Consider the following 15,619-nt stretch of genomic DNA (forward strand, 5'->3'; position numbering starts at 1 on the left):
ATCACCAAGTATAGCATTTGATGGTTCGGATCTGGTAAAAACGTGGAATAGCAATCTAGGGATCGATATGCAATTGTATAATGCCAAGTGGCACGTGGGGATATAACCATGGAAAACCTGTGAGGGAAAGCAAGAGCCGACATGCGCATTGGGGCTTGTAACTTTGTAGGAAGCTGTGCAATATAACGGCTGCTCCATCAATGCATTTGCGCGTATGCGGCAAATGTGACTCTGGTTTGAGGTTTTTGAGGATACGTAGGTTGGAAGATGTCGGCTTCGTGGACTTCGAGTCATGCGTGTTGGGTTTAATAGAGGATGATGCGGGCCAGTCTAGACGCCGCGATGTACGTGATATTGCTCTAGTCAATAAGACCAACCGTAGCGTACTATTTTCTAGGTACTTCGATACATGTAATGCGTAGTTCATTGTTACTACGGGAATTTTAATAGACGCCTAAACCGGGCCTAAACTACATATGTAGTTAATTATCACTTAAGATATCCGAGTCAACGTCGATTCCTCGAGTCATGCATAACTTCAAGGCAAAGTGCAAAAGGATATCACCGTTAGAACTCCAAACAACAAAGAGATTCTCAGAACCCATTCTCTGAATCCATTAACCGCTTCTAGTGTTTAATATACTCCTCCGTTTAACCTCGTATACATAGCCGCAGACCGTACAAATAACATTTTCCACCAAGATAACATAAACTGCCTGAAGGTTCTGGAGTCGAAATTCCAACAATAAAAAACTGAAACCGACGTTGACGACCAACAATTCCCAAGGCACAGGAGTTGACCTTCGAAGAAAAGTAACGAAAGTGTTTCAAGCAACTGGGCACTTTGACTGGGTATCTAGTATCCGAGTGGTTTCTGATTATGAAAAAGTCGGTGGCGAGGATTAGGTTGTCGTTATATGTCGATAATGTTAGCCACCTACCACCATAAATGCTCCGAAAACCAAAAGGTTGTGGTTTCGTATATTTCGGTAACCCCACGTGACGAATGACTTCTCACGTGACGTTTTTAAGCTCCAAAGCGTGGAATTTTCATAGAAATTTAAGAATTTTTGTATTATTGAAATGAAAATCATCAAGCGATTCTATTATTTGGTGAATCTGTTTATGAAGCTACGCTAATTTAGAGCAGTTAAGGGAGTGATATTCATTCCAGCAGCAATATCAGCCTTCTTCTTTAGACAACCACGTGAATTATAGGCTGGGACAGTAGCCTGGCAAATAACAGCTTATAGCCACAGGTCACATGACGATTTTCACTTCATTAATAGAAGAATTCAACGAATTCTATGATTTTCACCTTTGAAGCTCAAAGATATCATGCGGGGTTACCGAAATAGTCAAATGGGGGTTACCGAGATAGCATTTCCCTTCGTATATTGTAGTGTTGGAATATCGTATGGGGGTTGCGTATCAGGACCAGGTAACTTCTTGTTGAGACTGGCAACGTTGGATGGTTTTACGAGCACAGCCGTCGCAAGTTTAGGACACGAATTTATATATTTTTAAGGCGAGGTTGACTCGCTCATGAACTTAGAGAATAGTTGGCCAGATTGCTATAAACCAGGAGCATAAACTGCTGGGAGACCGGAGGAAGGCTTTGTAGCTGGCTCATGAAATGAGCTGTTGGTGGTGGAGTTGACGGTCCGTGAGAGTATCTACACTATTGAGAAGCTACATTGAAAAGCTTCAATGTGTATGCTTGGGCTCGGGTTTGTCTCGGTGGGTTCGGGATGCTGCATGGCTTGGTGGGGTTGACGGCCGAGTTTCGATAATCCTATGTGCATACTACAGTACTGGAAGTAATTCACTCATATATATACGACCATTTGGTTCATCATTGTAACCAAACGAGAGTCCCGGAAAGACCAGTTGGTAAGCGCGAGCTTATTGACTCATCGGCTCTAGAATTTCCCCAAGGATAACCGATAGCGATGCAGGGTTGACCTGCCGCCGGGAGGAGGGGTCAGAGTTCGAGCTACGGGTTCGTGGTCGAGTTTTTTTTCCTTTTTTTTCCTTTCTTACTTCTACTTTCGGAATTTCTTGTAAAAGAAAGGGTCGAAAAAATGTTTTGGCGATAGGTCCGCTCGAATTCAGAACCAACATTTCTTTTTTTTTTGTGTTATACGGTACTGAAGTTCAATTGTAAGGCTGCCGGTATAGCACGCCCGGCCCTCGTGAACCATATGCCGATGTGAGATCTCTAGATCTCTAGGGTCATATATTTGAAGCATACAGATAGATAGTCTCTGCCATAGAACTAATAATACTACTTTATTTTTGAAATCTCATTTAACACAAATTTCGCCGATGTTGTCCAGAAAACTTTATCGAACCATCATGATCGTGTTTTCAGATATATCGATCTCTCTCTATCGAGCTATCGTATTATCGTTCACTTCGAGTTTGTGGTATTTCGGATGCCGTTGTGTTGTGGCAACCAAGCCGATGTTTAAGCGACATTGGTGGAGCGTGACATCGTCATTGCGCACGCTGTTTCCAGGCGGCGCGTCCCCAGCTACAGCTTACAACTCCCCCGCGGCATCATCAATCGGAATGAACATGCTATAACATCAATCGCAACTTCCTATTCTCACCATATCCGAGCTTCTTTCCCCCCAAAATGGCCTTCAATCCAGAGGATTTCAAGGCAAGCACTGCCTACGGTTCGGGATTCGTCGCACAAACATCCACGACGGCTGGTCTTGAAGACCTCGAAGACCCCAACCTGCCAATATTCCGGGTGGAGCACGTACAACTTCAATTCCCGATAGCATCTAACTTTGTTGCAGCTCAGGTTGCAAATAATGTCATAGTGCTAGCTCTGGCTTCCGGGAGATTACTCAGAATCGATCTCTATAATCCGGCGGACATTGATGGTGAACCTCGACCCTTCTACTCTTCGTATGACGAAGATATTAGCATAATATTTTGAGGCTAATTCTGGAAGTACTTTGGAACTAGAATAGACATCGATTTACCGAAGAAAGCAAACGAAGTTGGATCTATCCGAAAACTGTTTCTTGACCCTACCGCCAGCCACCTGCTCATTAGCACTACGCAAGGCGAAAACTTCTATCTCCACCAATCATCACATAAAGTTAAGCACATCGCCAAATTGAAGGGGATATACATCGAGTCGGTAGCATGGAATCCAGCACTACCTTCGGCATCCACCAGGGAGATTCTCATCGGTAGTCAGAGTGGAGCTGTCTATGAGATCTTCATTGAACCGACCGACGAGACATTTCGAAGGGATGAGCGGTATATGAAACAAGTTTATCGGATGCTGGATGGACAGCCGATTTCCGGGTTATTCGTGGAGCTGGTTCCTGGGTCGTCGGATATGCGGAGGGTAGTATTGACTACGCCGATAAAGATGCTGCATTTCATTGGAAGGGTTGCGCGGCATGGCTCTTCAGACGCCACTTCGATATTTTCAAGATACTTTGAAGTTGAAGCTCCAAGTATGAACACCAATCCATTTAAGACAGTGTCTAAAACTTCAGGGTTCCTGGGCTAACACATTGAGAAGCCTTCCAGGAACAGCCAGGAAGTACCTACAGCACATTATCAATCTCTCCGGAGTCAGAAGATGATATTGATCCTGAAAGGATATACGCATGGTCACATGGTGTCGGCCTCTCTTATGGTAGACTCTATTCTGCACCTATCACATCGGAACTTGGCGACCTGGTATTCAGAGAGTCGAAAATACTACCAATTACAGTACTCCCGCATGGTGGCAGGGATATTACGTCCATTGCTCTCACTCAATACCATATTTTAGTAACGTGCAAGGGTGTGCTCTATGCTATCAACCGGTTTGACGAGTCTATCGTTTTCCAGGATGTTATCGTAAGTTACCTTGATGTCCACATTACTATGATCTAGAAACTAAAATTTATGGCTTCTAGGGAAACGACGACTCTAAGATACTGGGTATCCGAGCTGACCAAAAGTGTAATACCTTTTGGGTCTTCACAACTGATACGATATTCGAGGTTGTATTGAAAGACGAGAATCGTGATGTTTGGAAGATTATGCTTAAGCAGAATTTGTTCGATGCAGCTATGCGATTTGCTTCGGTAAGATCACTTGTTGATGCTTGGCTTCGAATTAAACTAACGAAACCCCCAGAATCCACGACAAAAAGACCAAGTCTCACAGGCATCCGGCGACTATCTTATATCCCAGAAGAAGTACTTTGAAGCTGCTGGTGTATATGGAAAAAGCACAAAACCATTCGAGGAAGTCTGTTTGGTCTTCCTTGAAAGCGGTGAACATGCGGCGCTCAGAAGGTACCTCCTTACGAAACTTAACTCGCTCCCTAAAACGTCCATAATGCAGCGTATAATGGTTGCGACGTGGCTAGTGGAGGTCTTCATGTCGGCCTTGAATACATTGGATGATAAGCTCTCAGCGAAAACAGAGACCAATGGCGGACAGGTTAATAACACCGCCAGCCAACTTGACGCTGTTCGGGACGAATACTACGACTTTGTGTCGAAGTACAAGAATGAGTTGGATAAGAAGACAACTTACGACGTCATTAGTAGCCACGGCCGAGAAGTCGAGCTACTCTACTTTGCGTCCGCGATTCAGGACTGGAGTTATGTTCTAAATTACTGGGTCCAAAGGGAGAACTGGAAAGAAGCCTTGACGGTTCTTAAGAAGCAAGTCGACCCGGATATGTTCTACAAATACGCTTCCGTTCTCATATCGAATGCACCTGCGGAAACCGTTGATATTCTAACGCGGCAATCGAAACTTGAGCCAAAGAAACTAATTCCGGCCTTGCTGACCTACAGCGAGAAATTCGACAACGTTCCTCATACCGACAACCAAGCCGTTCGATACCTCCTCTATGCCATTGATCGCCTTGGTAATACCGAGACTGCGATTCATAACGCCCTTCTCAGTCTCCTTGCCGTCTCAAAGTCTAAGGACGAATCTCAGTTACTATCTTTCCTCCGCCAGCATGAAGCAAGCCCCTACTATTCTGTCGACTTTGCTCTTCGCATATGTATTAAGCATGAGCGTGTCCAGAGTGCCGTACACATTTACACCCTTATGGAGAAGTACCAGGAGGCTGTTAATCTTGCTCTTCGGCACGGTGACACCGAACTTGCTAGCATAATAGCTAATAGAACGGAAGATGATCCCGCGCTGACGAAGCAGCTTTGGTTGTCTATTGCTAAAACCGTCATCAAGCAAAGCAACGGTGCTATTAAGCCCGCCCTTGAAGTTCTCAACGAATGCAAACTCCTCAAGATTGAGGACCTCATTCCTTTCTTCCCTGACTTTGTTGTCATCGATGACTTTAAGGAGCAAATTTGCAATGCTTTGGAGGACTACAGCTACAAGATCGATAGGCTGAAGAAGGAGATGGATGATTCCGCCCGAACAGCTGAGAATATTAGACATGATATCGAGTTGTTGGATCGGCGGTATGCGATTATTGAACCCGGGGAGAGGTGTTATGTTTGCCAATACCCTCTGCTGTCAAGGCAGTTCTTTGTGTTCCCCTGTCAGCATGCTTTTCACACAGATTGTCTGGCTGGCTGGCTAGTGAAGAAAGCGGGTACGGGATTGGGGAGACGGATTACGGATTTGCAAGCAGAGATTGCGAATGTTGGAGCCGGGGTTGGAAGAGAGAAGCTGATAGAGGAGTTTGATGGAATTGTTGCTGCTGCTTGGTGAGTTGACCTATACTACTGTTGACGGAATGCCCGTGGTGCTAACGACTCCGTGTCAAACAGTATTTTATGCAGCGATGTTGCGATCAAGCAGATTGCAGAGCCGTTTGTTACCGAAACTGACGATAAGAGCGAGTGGGCTGTTTAAGTCTGTTATTCTAGGTTGATTTCTAACGCATCGGACATAGCGTTCCCATTGTATGATACCATTTTTTTTATATATTCATTCGAGCCTTTAATTTACTTGGTACGGATTATGCTTATCGATAGTGGTCTCATATTCTTCTTCTCGGAACAACATTTGCTGCATTGTATAGTGGTGCATCAATGGTTTTATTGTGATAAACATACACGCAAATAGTACAAGGAAATACTTTTGAGACCCCGTCAATAGCTAAATATTACTAAAAAGTTGATCTCTCTTCGGTTATGTTCGGTAATCGCCGTTCTAGTTGTGAGTTAGTCTCGTATCTACACATGGTATTAATGAGGCAGGGTGGTAGGTTAACTTACAATAGTTACGTATCTGTGGTTTGCACGGTCAGAAATCAGCAGGCCAAGAGAGAGATGGGGAGGACTGTGACTTACTCGTGAGAAAAGTCGCAGGTATAATACACTGCTTCTTGGCCACCACCAGTGCCCAAGCTAACTCTGATTTCTAGATCTTCCATCTCGAGGATCTCGCTCTGGATATCAAATTAGTACTTTCCATTTTAAGAATTAAGCGAGGGGCAGCCCTTACCGCCCTGGCTTCGTTGACATTCTCGGGTTCACCGTTAATCAAAAGTTTGAGTTCTGTACTTCCGTCCGTTGGAATGAACGAGACGTTGGTTTTTGTGGGCTCAACTGATGAAACACCAGCATACCCGGTCGCACAAAGAATTCGTCCCCAATTTGCATCACCTGGATTGTAAGTTAGTAGATTATAATTGGAAAAGGGCCAGGGGTTATGATCATACGCCCGTAGAGTGCAGTCTTAACTAGCGGGGACCTTGCAATAGTCGAGGCTACTTGTTTCTGGATACGAGAGCCAGACATTAGTTCTCCATACGAAACCTAAGGATTTAGCCTGCATACTCACCGCATCATCGAAGTTCAGCGCATCGACGACTCTAACAGTCACAAACTTGGTAGCACCCTCTCCATCTCTCACCACCAGTTTTGCCAACTCCTCTGCGAAACCTGTAACTATATCTCTCAATTCCTCGAAGCCGGCACTGCCAACGTCGACCTTCTTCCCGTCCTTTGAAGCGGCGCCATTAGCCAAAAATGCTACAGTGTCGTTTGTACTCATATCTCCATCTACACTGATAGCATTGAAGCTTCTATCAACAGCATACATCAATATTTCCTTCAATGCCGCAGGTGTAACCGGAGCATCAGTCGCCATGAATCCCAACAGCGTTGCCATATTTGGATGAATCATCCCGGCTCCCTTCGCCATTCCAGCAATCCTATACTCCGCCTCGTCTCCAGGAAGCTTAAAACTCTGCGAAGAAAGCTTCGGAAATGTATCAGTTGTACAAATTGCCTTAGCAGTATTTAACCAGCTCTCATGGTCTTGACCCAGAGATTTGAATCCAACTGGGATACCATCCAAAATCTTTTTGATTGGAAGTCGTTGACCGATCACACCGGTGGACATAATGAATGTACTCGGTTGCGATTCTCCAAGTAGTGTATCTACGGCTTTACCCATTGCCTCACCGTCTTCCAGTCCACCTTTCCCAGTTACAGCGTTCGCACAACCGCTATTTGCAACCAACGCACGAACTCCGTCTCCATTTCGTGCTTCCAGCATTTGTCGAGATAACACTACCGGAGCAGCTTTAAATACGTTTTTGGTAAATACCGCAGCACCAGAGGCTGGTAGAGAGGAAGTTAGTAATGCCAGATCGAGGGATTTCCCATCCTTCTTGACGCCGCAGTGGGTGCCGCCGACTGAGAATCCTTGGGGGTAAGTGCCTGATTTGGGGACGTATTTCCATTTTGGATTGGATTCTGAGAGAACGGTAGCGGCGTAGGTTCTACGAGATGTTATGTTGAAGTAGTGGGAGGGGACGGGACGGTAGGTGGCGAGACGGTGGAGGGAAGGGCGGGATTTGGATATTATGGACGACATGGTGGTTGTGGGGGTTGTGTTGTTTGTGTGGTATCTTTTGAGTGAAGCTGGAGGATTTTGGAAGCGCCGACAGGTGAGAGCATCAGTCGGTAGACGAAGCTGTGGAAGTATACTATCCGAGCTGGCCAATTGACCGAGTAGATATTGTGAATCGCTCGAATAGTAGACTCCCTCTCGAATACAGACCTTGATAAAAAGCCTCAATTCAATTGGAAACAAATTAACAAGTCAAGAGTATGAATCACACAGTCAAGATAACCCGTCGCGGTCACCTTAAAAAACCAACTGCTAAACTCAATTGATATCGACCGATATCGAAGCGACCAGTTTGGTGGAGTCTCGAGCGAGACTGATCCTTGTTCCCCGGTTCCGGCCCGGTGCCCAGGGGTAAATGCGCCAGCTCGTCCCCAGGCTTTAACCTAAATCAACAACCTGGAACGAGTACCTTGAATTCGGACCGTGAACTCAAAGACACACCGAGTCCAACTTGTTTAACCAGCAATGAAGCGCAAACGCGAGGATATACCGCCTCCGCCACCTCCTGATGCTACTCCATCTCGTCGATCGCGAGTAAAAGACCTTACCGCTGGTCCAAACACACCTTCAAAAACCAATGGCACGCCGCGAAAGGCAGTCTCGTTCCTTAACGAGCCTTCAGAGACAGAACTCGGCAGGTCGCCGCGTACGCCCCGACAGAAGCAGATAGATGTCAACGATGATAGTACTGCCGCCGACCCGCCGATTGTGCGGAACGCGAACCGTTCTGCGAGAAGGAAAAGTGTGAGGAATATGATACAGAGGAGTATTCGCGAAGATTTAATGGATGAAGAGGATGGATTTGAGGAAGAGGATAATCTTGCTCAAAGGATTTTTGACGACGAGGACGCTGGGAGCTCGGAAAGCGAGTCTGATGATGAAAAGAATGCTGCTGCTGGCACCTCAACTCCAGCGAAGAAACCGCGTGGAAGGCCGAAGAAAAAGAAGGAGAAGTCTCCACCACCCGTGGTGGCTATCGAGGGACCGACTGCATACTTTGAACAAAACAGAGCTAGGGCGAGGCCGTCTTCTACAACTACTACGTTACCACCGCTTTCGCCGAAGACATACTTTCGACTTCTGGAGCAACACGAGGATAAACATGCAGCTGATATCGAGCATTTGAATTCATTACACAAAGCCAATTTCGACCAATGGGTGTTTGAACTTTCCCAGGGGTTCAATATTTTGCTATATGGATACGGGTCGAAACGGAAGTTATTAATGGAGTTTATTAAGAAAGAAGCTGCGTTGGGGAATCATGTTGTGGTGGTTAATGGATACGTTGGCGGTTTAACAATCAGGGATATCGTCAACATGGTTGTCAATGCGGTAGTGGGTATGAACCACGGTGTGAAGTTTGGCGTCAACGTCAATGAAATGATGGATAGTGTGCTTCAAATCCTTGACGAACATCGAGAAAAGGATGAAGACAAATCGGTCACTCTGCTGGTCCATTCGATCGACGCTGCAGCGCTACGAACACCTCAAGCACAAGCTCTACTCGCACAACTATCATCACATCTAGCGATTCGATTGATCGCATCATCAGATAATATCCTCTCCTCTCTCCTCTGGGACTCTTCAACACTGACACTCTTCAATTTCATCTTCCACGACGCAACCACCTTCGTCCCTTATGACCTTGAAATCTCCGCTGCAGACGAGTCAGAAGGCATAGTTGATGTTATCACGGGAGGAACCGCGGGTAGAAGTGGAAGAAGTGGGGCTAAGGGTGTCAAATATGTGCTCGCCAGTTTGACGGGGAATGCGAAGAATTTGTATAGGATATTGATTGCTGCACAGTTGACTGCGATGGAGGATGATGGTGCTGGGAAGGATAAAATGGGCACGGAGGCTTATGGGATTGCATATCGGACTTTGTATCAAAAGGGTCTGGAGGAGTTCGTGTGTTCGAGCGACTTGGTGTTCAAGACGCTGCTGAAGGAGTACGTTCCCCTTGCTTTGGAAAACCTGTGGGTGGATACATGCTGACATGCAGTCGCTAGATTTTACGACCACCAGATGGTGACTTCGAGAAAGGACTTACAGGGGAGCGAGGTTTTATGGGCGCCGTTTCGCAAGGAAGAGTTGGAGAGCATATTGGAAGACATTATGCTAGGTTAAGTCATGAAGTAAATGCCGGTTGGTATTTACGTTTTAGAGCCTGCAGCTATCTACATAGATGACTGGGCATGTCATATTTTCGAAATAGCATCAGCGGCAGCATGTTATGCATTTTATAAATTACCCAAATTAATCATATCTGGTATGGACTGAACCTTGCCTATATACAAACAGGCGAACAATTTCGACTTGTACTGTAGAAGGATACTAGTTAAATTAAAGGCTCGATCCGGGGTACCTACATTGGTCGGAGATATAAATCCGCGGGGCCTGGAAGAACTAACCGACTTGACCGAATCCTTTGGTTTCGGTCCCGCAAGCATCCCGAACATTGAAGGTTGTCTACTATGTAAGGAATACTTCTTGCTTGAAGAGCTAGTTCTCACCAAGTAGCGGTTAACTTACGAAATGAAATTTGGCAACAGTTTATAATGTAACAATTTTTCGCGAATTCGAAGTCCAGCTATTCTCGCGGCGTTCGATGTGGGTGGGCTAGAACAAGACCACTCGGTATGTCCGTGGATCCGTCGCAGTTTACACGAGTCGATTGAGATCGGGGCACAATTAATGCATTATCTGTATATGGCGTTTCATCGAAATTCAAAAACATATTGCGATAAGAATCAAGATGCCCATGGGTGTCGCCGACACAGGCTTGCGCCATTTCTTGTCAACGTACGCCAAACGAAAGAAAGCTCTCCTCACTGCGCACCATATGCGCATGCAAAACCGTTTGGCGTCGACTGACGCTGACCAGCCATCAGTATTACTTTTTATCGCCCAGCCATCAGTATTACTTTTTATCGCCCAGCCCTTTCGCTTCTTTTTTTTTTTTTTTTTTCGATGATCAACGCCTGAGAAAGGGTCTCATACAAAAGAAAGCAAATGGTCCTTGCTTTTTGTGATTCCGGATTCCTACCGGTTTGGTTTGGCCGTCTAGTCTTGCTTGCTTTTCCCTACTCTCTCAGCCCCGTGCACCTAGTTACAAGGGTTATGAGATTCGAGAATTAACCCCCTCCATTACAAGATGCCATGCGGAGGGAAACTTCATAGTATTACATATATAACAGATGGCGATGAATCGGCTTCGGGAAAGCAGGAGGAGAGAGAGAAAGAAAAGGAGTTTGACGTGCGTAAACGAAGACTTTCAAGGCGACACAAGTTCCATACCCAGCAATTTAGGTCAAAGGAAACTTTGTTAGAGAAAACAAGATAAAATAGAAAAAGGCTCGCTATGAGAATTGCTTTGTAAGAATAGGATGACAATGTAACATTCGCTCAATTTTGCGTGTATCATAAAAAATGACTGCCCAACGGATGCATGATGTAGGTGGTGACGAAAGGCTTCAAAATCCAACGTGTTCGACCGTATACGAAGCCAGAGGACTATTAAAAGTCCGAAATTTATAACGGGAACTTCCCCCAAAACTTAGAATTCCAAAACTCTGCCAACAAGATTTTAAGAAAAATTCCAAAAATATAATACCATCCCAGTGTAAAGCAGAATCAAAAATCAAATCCGTGGATCCCCTTTCGGCCCCTTCATACAATTGAATTCCCATCTCATTAAGAATTAATACGGATATAAGTTCTATCATATTTCGACGTAGGGTATCTAAATTCCCTCCAAAGGAAACAACAAAGCACACAGACTTCCGTAAGCCTTCTGACAAGAAATTTTTATGGCGAAAACCAAAAAGTGAGAGAAAAAAAAGACAATCTAGTGAGCATGTCCATACCGGTTCGGCTGCTGTTGAAACTGCGGATTCCTCGACGCAGACTCCGAAGGTGCAGGCGCCATCTCTACCGCTTCATCTACATTTGGTAACCTCGTCGACCGGAACGCCGTGTTGACGTAGTATGATTGTTCGGATGCGTTTGGTGCTATGGGTGATATTCCACCATTCGCAGCAGTAGGACTCGTTGAACCGTTTGTGTGGACAGCAACGGGTTGTTGGGGTGGTGAATGGCTAACAGATGTGATGCGAGTAGTGCCAGGTTCATAGTATCTGCTATCGTGACGAGCTGGGTAGGCAATTTCGGGGTCTGGGCTGGGTTTCTTTCGGGGTTGGATGAATGTAAACCATGTCTTGAAGTCTCGAGAACGTTGGCTTCGGGGCCGAATGGCGTAGACGGCTCCTAGAACTAGGATCAAGGCAACAATGCCACCGAGAATTCCGCCAACGATAATGGCTTTGGACTGCGCGGGATCACTGCCCGGTTGGAAAGGTGTCCCCGGGGGTACAAGGGCTTCCTTGTCGACAATCGGTGGGATCTTAGTATATGATGCAGGAAGTTTGGATACTCCAGTCCCCGAAATTTCGGCATCGTTAACGCCTACTTCTTTGATGGTTGAGCCGGTGGCGTTGATTATGGCCGGGGCGATAAGGGTTTGCCTATTGGTGTAATCGAAGACGGCATATGCTCCTCTGAAAGGTATGTTAGACCAGTGGTTTTTTAAAACGTATTTTGCCTTTATTGCCTTTTGCTTTGCCCCTAAACCCCAAACAATAACGAAATCCTCGTTAGACCTACCTTAGAAACGGGTCCCCAAATCTAAAGAATGGAGTGCGATCATCGTAGTTTTCGGTGACATCCACAGCGAGGAATCGAGAACACTTGTCGCCGTCGTATTGTCTATGAGATAGCAAGTGGCGAGACGAGATGTTATATAGAACGTTGGCGATATCGAAATGAAGGAACCCAATGTCGATATCTTCATCACAGTCTACCCAGTATCGTCCATCCCTCTGTTCGGCGGGGAACTTTGCAACAAGTTTATCAAATGCTTGTTGCGGCAGGCCGAGATACCTGTGATTTTGTTGAGCCCATAGTCAGATCCCGTTTATAATTGCTCGGGAAATATAAGCTGAACTTACGTGGAACCAAATGAGACACTGCTGGTAGCTATGTATTCATTGTCTTCTCGATTCGACTGTACCAGTGACCGGAAAGTCGAGTTTCGGAAAGACCACCATGCGCCATTAACCGGAATGTGGCTTTCTAACCCATTTTTCAAGTTGTTGAATCTTTGAAGATTTCCATAGAATTTCGTCTCATCGACAGCACCAAAGTAGATATCTCCTGTTGAATGCATGTCGTTTAAGTAGAGACTGTATGCTAGTGAATTTATTTTCCCCTCGGCCTGGAGATGTTGCAGGAAGGAGTTGTGAGGGTAAGAATCTGTGTCTTCTGGCATCCCGACTCCAAGAGATGGAGAAGTTTGAAAGCTATAGGCTAAGCCCACGGTCAGATCTGTTATTGTAAGCTGGTTCAGCTGTAAAGTTTCTGTGCCGAATATTCCTCGCGTCTGTAAATTGTGTTAAACCGCGTCTTTCGAAATTTTTGCAAAGTTTCATCAAGTTGAATCATCTATTACCTCTGAATCTCCATAATCAATCTTCAAGTGCGGACTCTCTGTAATATTCGTAAAAGTACTTGAATCGAGCGGGTTATCTATAGACCGTGTCAGTATTTCGATTATACTCACCTCATGACACTGAAGTTTTCCGAATTCGAAACTTTCGAAACTTACACAATCCAGAGATGTTGGCATATTTGCACATTTCGCCGTATTCGACTTCCGGATACCGCCTTATGCAATTGTTCAAATTGGTTATCCTTGAAAGCCATGGTAGCCATGTTTCGCCTCTATCCACAAGCCGTAGCTTGAGCTTTTGTGGTGGATCCCCTAAAAGTTTTCCGATCAGTTTTATAAAACTTCAACTTCACCTTTGCGTTGTCGGTTGTTGGCGGTTTAAGGCACTTACCAATATAGACATCGACGTAGTACCAGGGAGTTTCCGATACCTAACACCAAGCCCAGGCCATCGCGATCAGTTCACCTGCCCGATTTCTAGTCCCTGCGCAATTGACCGCAACAGCTCGTAAGGCGCTTACATGTAATATGTCCGATGATGCGAAGTCTCTTCTCCCCAGATTCGACCGGGCTTCTATCGAATTTCTTAATTCAAGATGAACATGTCCAGCGGTAACTGCCTCCGCTGTTAACAGAATCGCTGCCCAAAAGTTCGCAGAAACCGAATTCGTGAGCATTTGTAACATGAAATCTCCAAGTCCCCTTCTATTCCTTTTTTTTTTTTTTTGGTTTGTTCTTTGCGGCTATGTCGGAATCGATATTGTGCAAGAGACGGGTATCGAATGCTGGTTGGTTATATGATGCCTCTCTCCTCACAACGATACATGGATATTGACGTTCGTCTCGAGGAAAGTTGAAGTTCTACCCTACGAAAGAGGGTCACTTGAATATATCGATAAGTTGCATTCTCGCAAATATGATACGACTTTTTTTTTTTGAGAAAAAAGAAGGAATGGAGGGCGGAGCCTCGCTTTTATTCACTCCCTCGAAACACAAGGGTCCATCGACGGGGACACTCAGAGGGCCCGAAAGGCTGGGAAAAAGCACCACTGCTGCTGCTTTTCCTCCTACGGCTGTAATGCATTATGTGTGGGAAATTATTAATATCTGGCTCTCATCTGTGTTCTCTCCAACAAAGACTACTAGCGGCAATAGCATATGCGCACCTTCAACATCACGCCCATGACAAAAAATCTTGGGTGATTTTGCCGTGACTACTGCTACGAACCTCTCGCATAAAACCCATTCCACCCAGCCCGTGTGGGTCTCCACCGCCATGCCGGGTTCCAAAATTCATCTGGGCGTTTTCTCAGCCGTTTTCGCTCTGAGGTCGTGACATATACTGAGCGTCTTTATTGGAGGATTCTGGACTTGAAGATTCGCAAACTTGGTTTTCACTTCGGATTTCCTGCGCCTGCGACCGCCACTACTTGATACACTCAGACAATTTTTGGGCCACTTTTCGAGTGGATCATTAAGCTATCCATCTATCGGGCACGGCTTGAAAGTTCTTGAGCTTCATCTGCAATTACAAGTGGACATCGCTGTTACGTTTCTTACTTCAAGAATGGGGTTAACAAGACTTGCTGCGCGGGGCGTGAAATTTCGAAGTACCAAAGGATTCCAGATGCATACATACTTGTGTACATATACATACACCTGAGATTGATGATTCTATTTGTATCTGCAATAAAAGAATTCGAAATCAATCGGATTGTAGGACAAAGTTGGCCGAAATCCATATCCATGCTGTGTGATAAGAAGCTCATATTGAATCCGCACGTATGGAAGATACCCTTGAGTCTCCGAGGTCTTTGCCGGAATTCAAAAAGTCCTGATATTTTTTGATAGGTGAGTGACATAAACCCTCCTGAAACTGACTTACGGTTTTGTGGTGGAGAACTTGATAGACCAGTAGATTTGCTTCCCACGCCCACGAGGTCCTGCGGTTGGGTTCTTGGCTTACCTAAAGTGTCTTAAGGTGTATGCGCGCGTGGGGTTTTTAAATTTCGCGCGACGGCGGCCTCAACCCCCGTGCTATTTTTCGTTCTGGCCTTGAATTGACCCGGAGACTTGGCGAAATTGGCATCAAGTGAAGGTATAGAGTCTGGCTTAGAGAACAGGTTTCGTTGCTAAATCTGAGAGGCTGAGTGCTGAGAATCTTAAGATACCTTTTGCTGCGGGGGGGTTTTTTTTTTTTGTATTCTTGATATGGTGCTTCGTGTAGCCGTCAAGCTT

At 45.5% G+C, this 15,619-nt stretch overlaps 4 protein-coding genes across 4 annotated transcripts; 2 read left to right on the forward strand and 2 right to left on the reverse strand.

Annotated features, from left to right (window-relative positions):
* Positions 1 to 2,641: 2,641 nt before the first annotated feature.
* On the forward strand, positions 2,642 to 6,059 carry DFL_009693 (uncharacterized protein; the record flags this gene model as incomplete). The annotated part of the gene is made up of 8 exons (XM_067639619.1): positions 2,642 to 2,897; positions 2,988 to 3,485; positions 3,554 to 3,876; positions 3,936 to 4,106; positions 4,159 to 5,717; positions 5,781 to 5,852; positions 5,906 to 5,915; positions 5,988 to 6,059. 8 exons carry the CDS (start codon positions 2,642 to 2,644, stop codon positions 6,057 to 6,059), a joined length of 2,961 nt encoding a protein of 986 aa, XP_067487390.1.
* Positions 6,060 to 6,144: 85 nt separating this feature from the next.
* DFL_009694 (uncharacterized protein) lies at positions 6,145 to 7,839 on the reverse strand (the record flags this gene model as incomplete). Its single annotated transcript, XM_067639620.1, has 6 exons — positions 6,145 to 6,165; positions 6,231 to 6,243; positions 6,306 to 6,403; positions 6,460 to 6,620; positions 6,677 to 6,734; positions 6,799 to 7,839. 6 exons carry the CDS (start codon positions 7,837 to 7,839, stop codon positions 6,145 to 6,147), a joined length of 1,392 nt encoding a protein of 463 aa, XP_067487391.1.
* Positions 7,840 to 8,340: 501 nt separating this feature from the next.
* Positions 8,341 to 10,002, forward strand: DFL_009695 (uncharacterized protein; the record flags this gene model as incomplete). Its single annotated transcript, XM_067639621.1, has 2 exons — positions 8,341 to 9,824; positions 9,885 to 10,002. The coding sequence occupies 2 exons, from the start codon at positions 8,341 to 8,343 to the stop codon at positions 10,000 to 10,002; spliced, it is 1,602 nt and encodes a 533-aa protein (XP_067487392.1).
* Positions 10,003 to 11,722: 1,720 nt separating this feature from the next.
* On the reverse strand, positions 11,723 to 14,058 carry DFL_009696 (uncharacterized protein; the record flags this gene model as incomplete). The annotated part of the gene is made up of 7 exons (XM_067639622.1): positions 11,723 to 12,431; positions 12,538 to 12,813; positions 12,882 to 13,312; positions 13,382 to 13,458; positions 13,538 to 13,693; positions 13,773 to 13,812; positions 13,903 to 14,058. 7 exons carry the CDS (start codon positions 14,056 to 14,058, stop codon positions 11,723 to 11,725), a joined length of 1,845 nt encoding a protein of 614 aa, XP_067487393.1.
* Positions 14,059 to 15,619: the final 1,561 nt, after the last annotated feature.

This window comes from Arthrobotrys flagrans (assembly GCF_004000055.1).
Source record: "Arthrobotrys flagrans strain CBS H-5679 chromosome Unknown unitig_1, whole genome shotgun sequence".
Classification (NCBI taxonomy): domain Eukaryota; kingdom Fungi; phylum Ascomycota; class Orbiliomycetes; order Orbiliales; family Orbiliaceae; genus Arthrobotrys; species Arthrobotrys flagrans.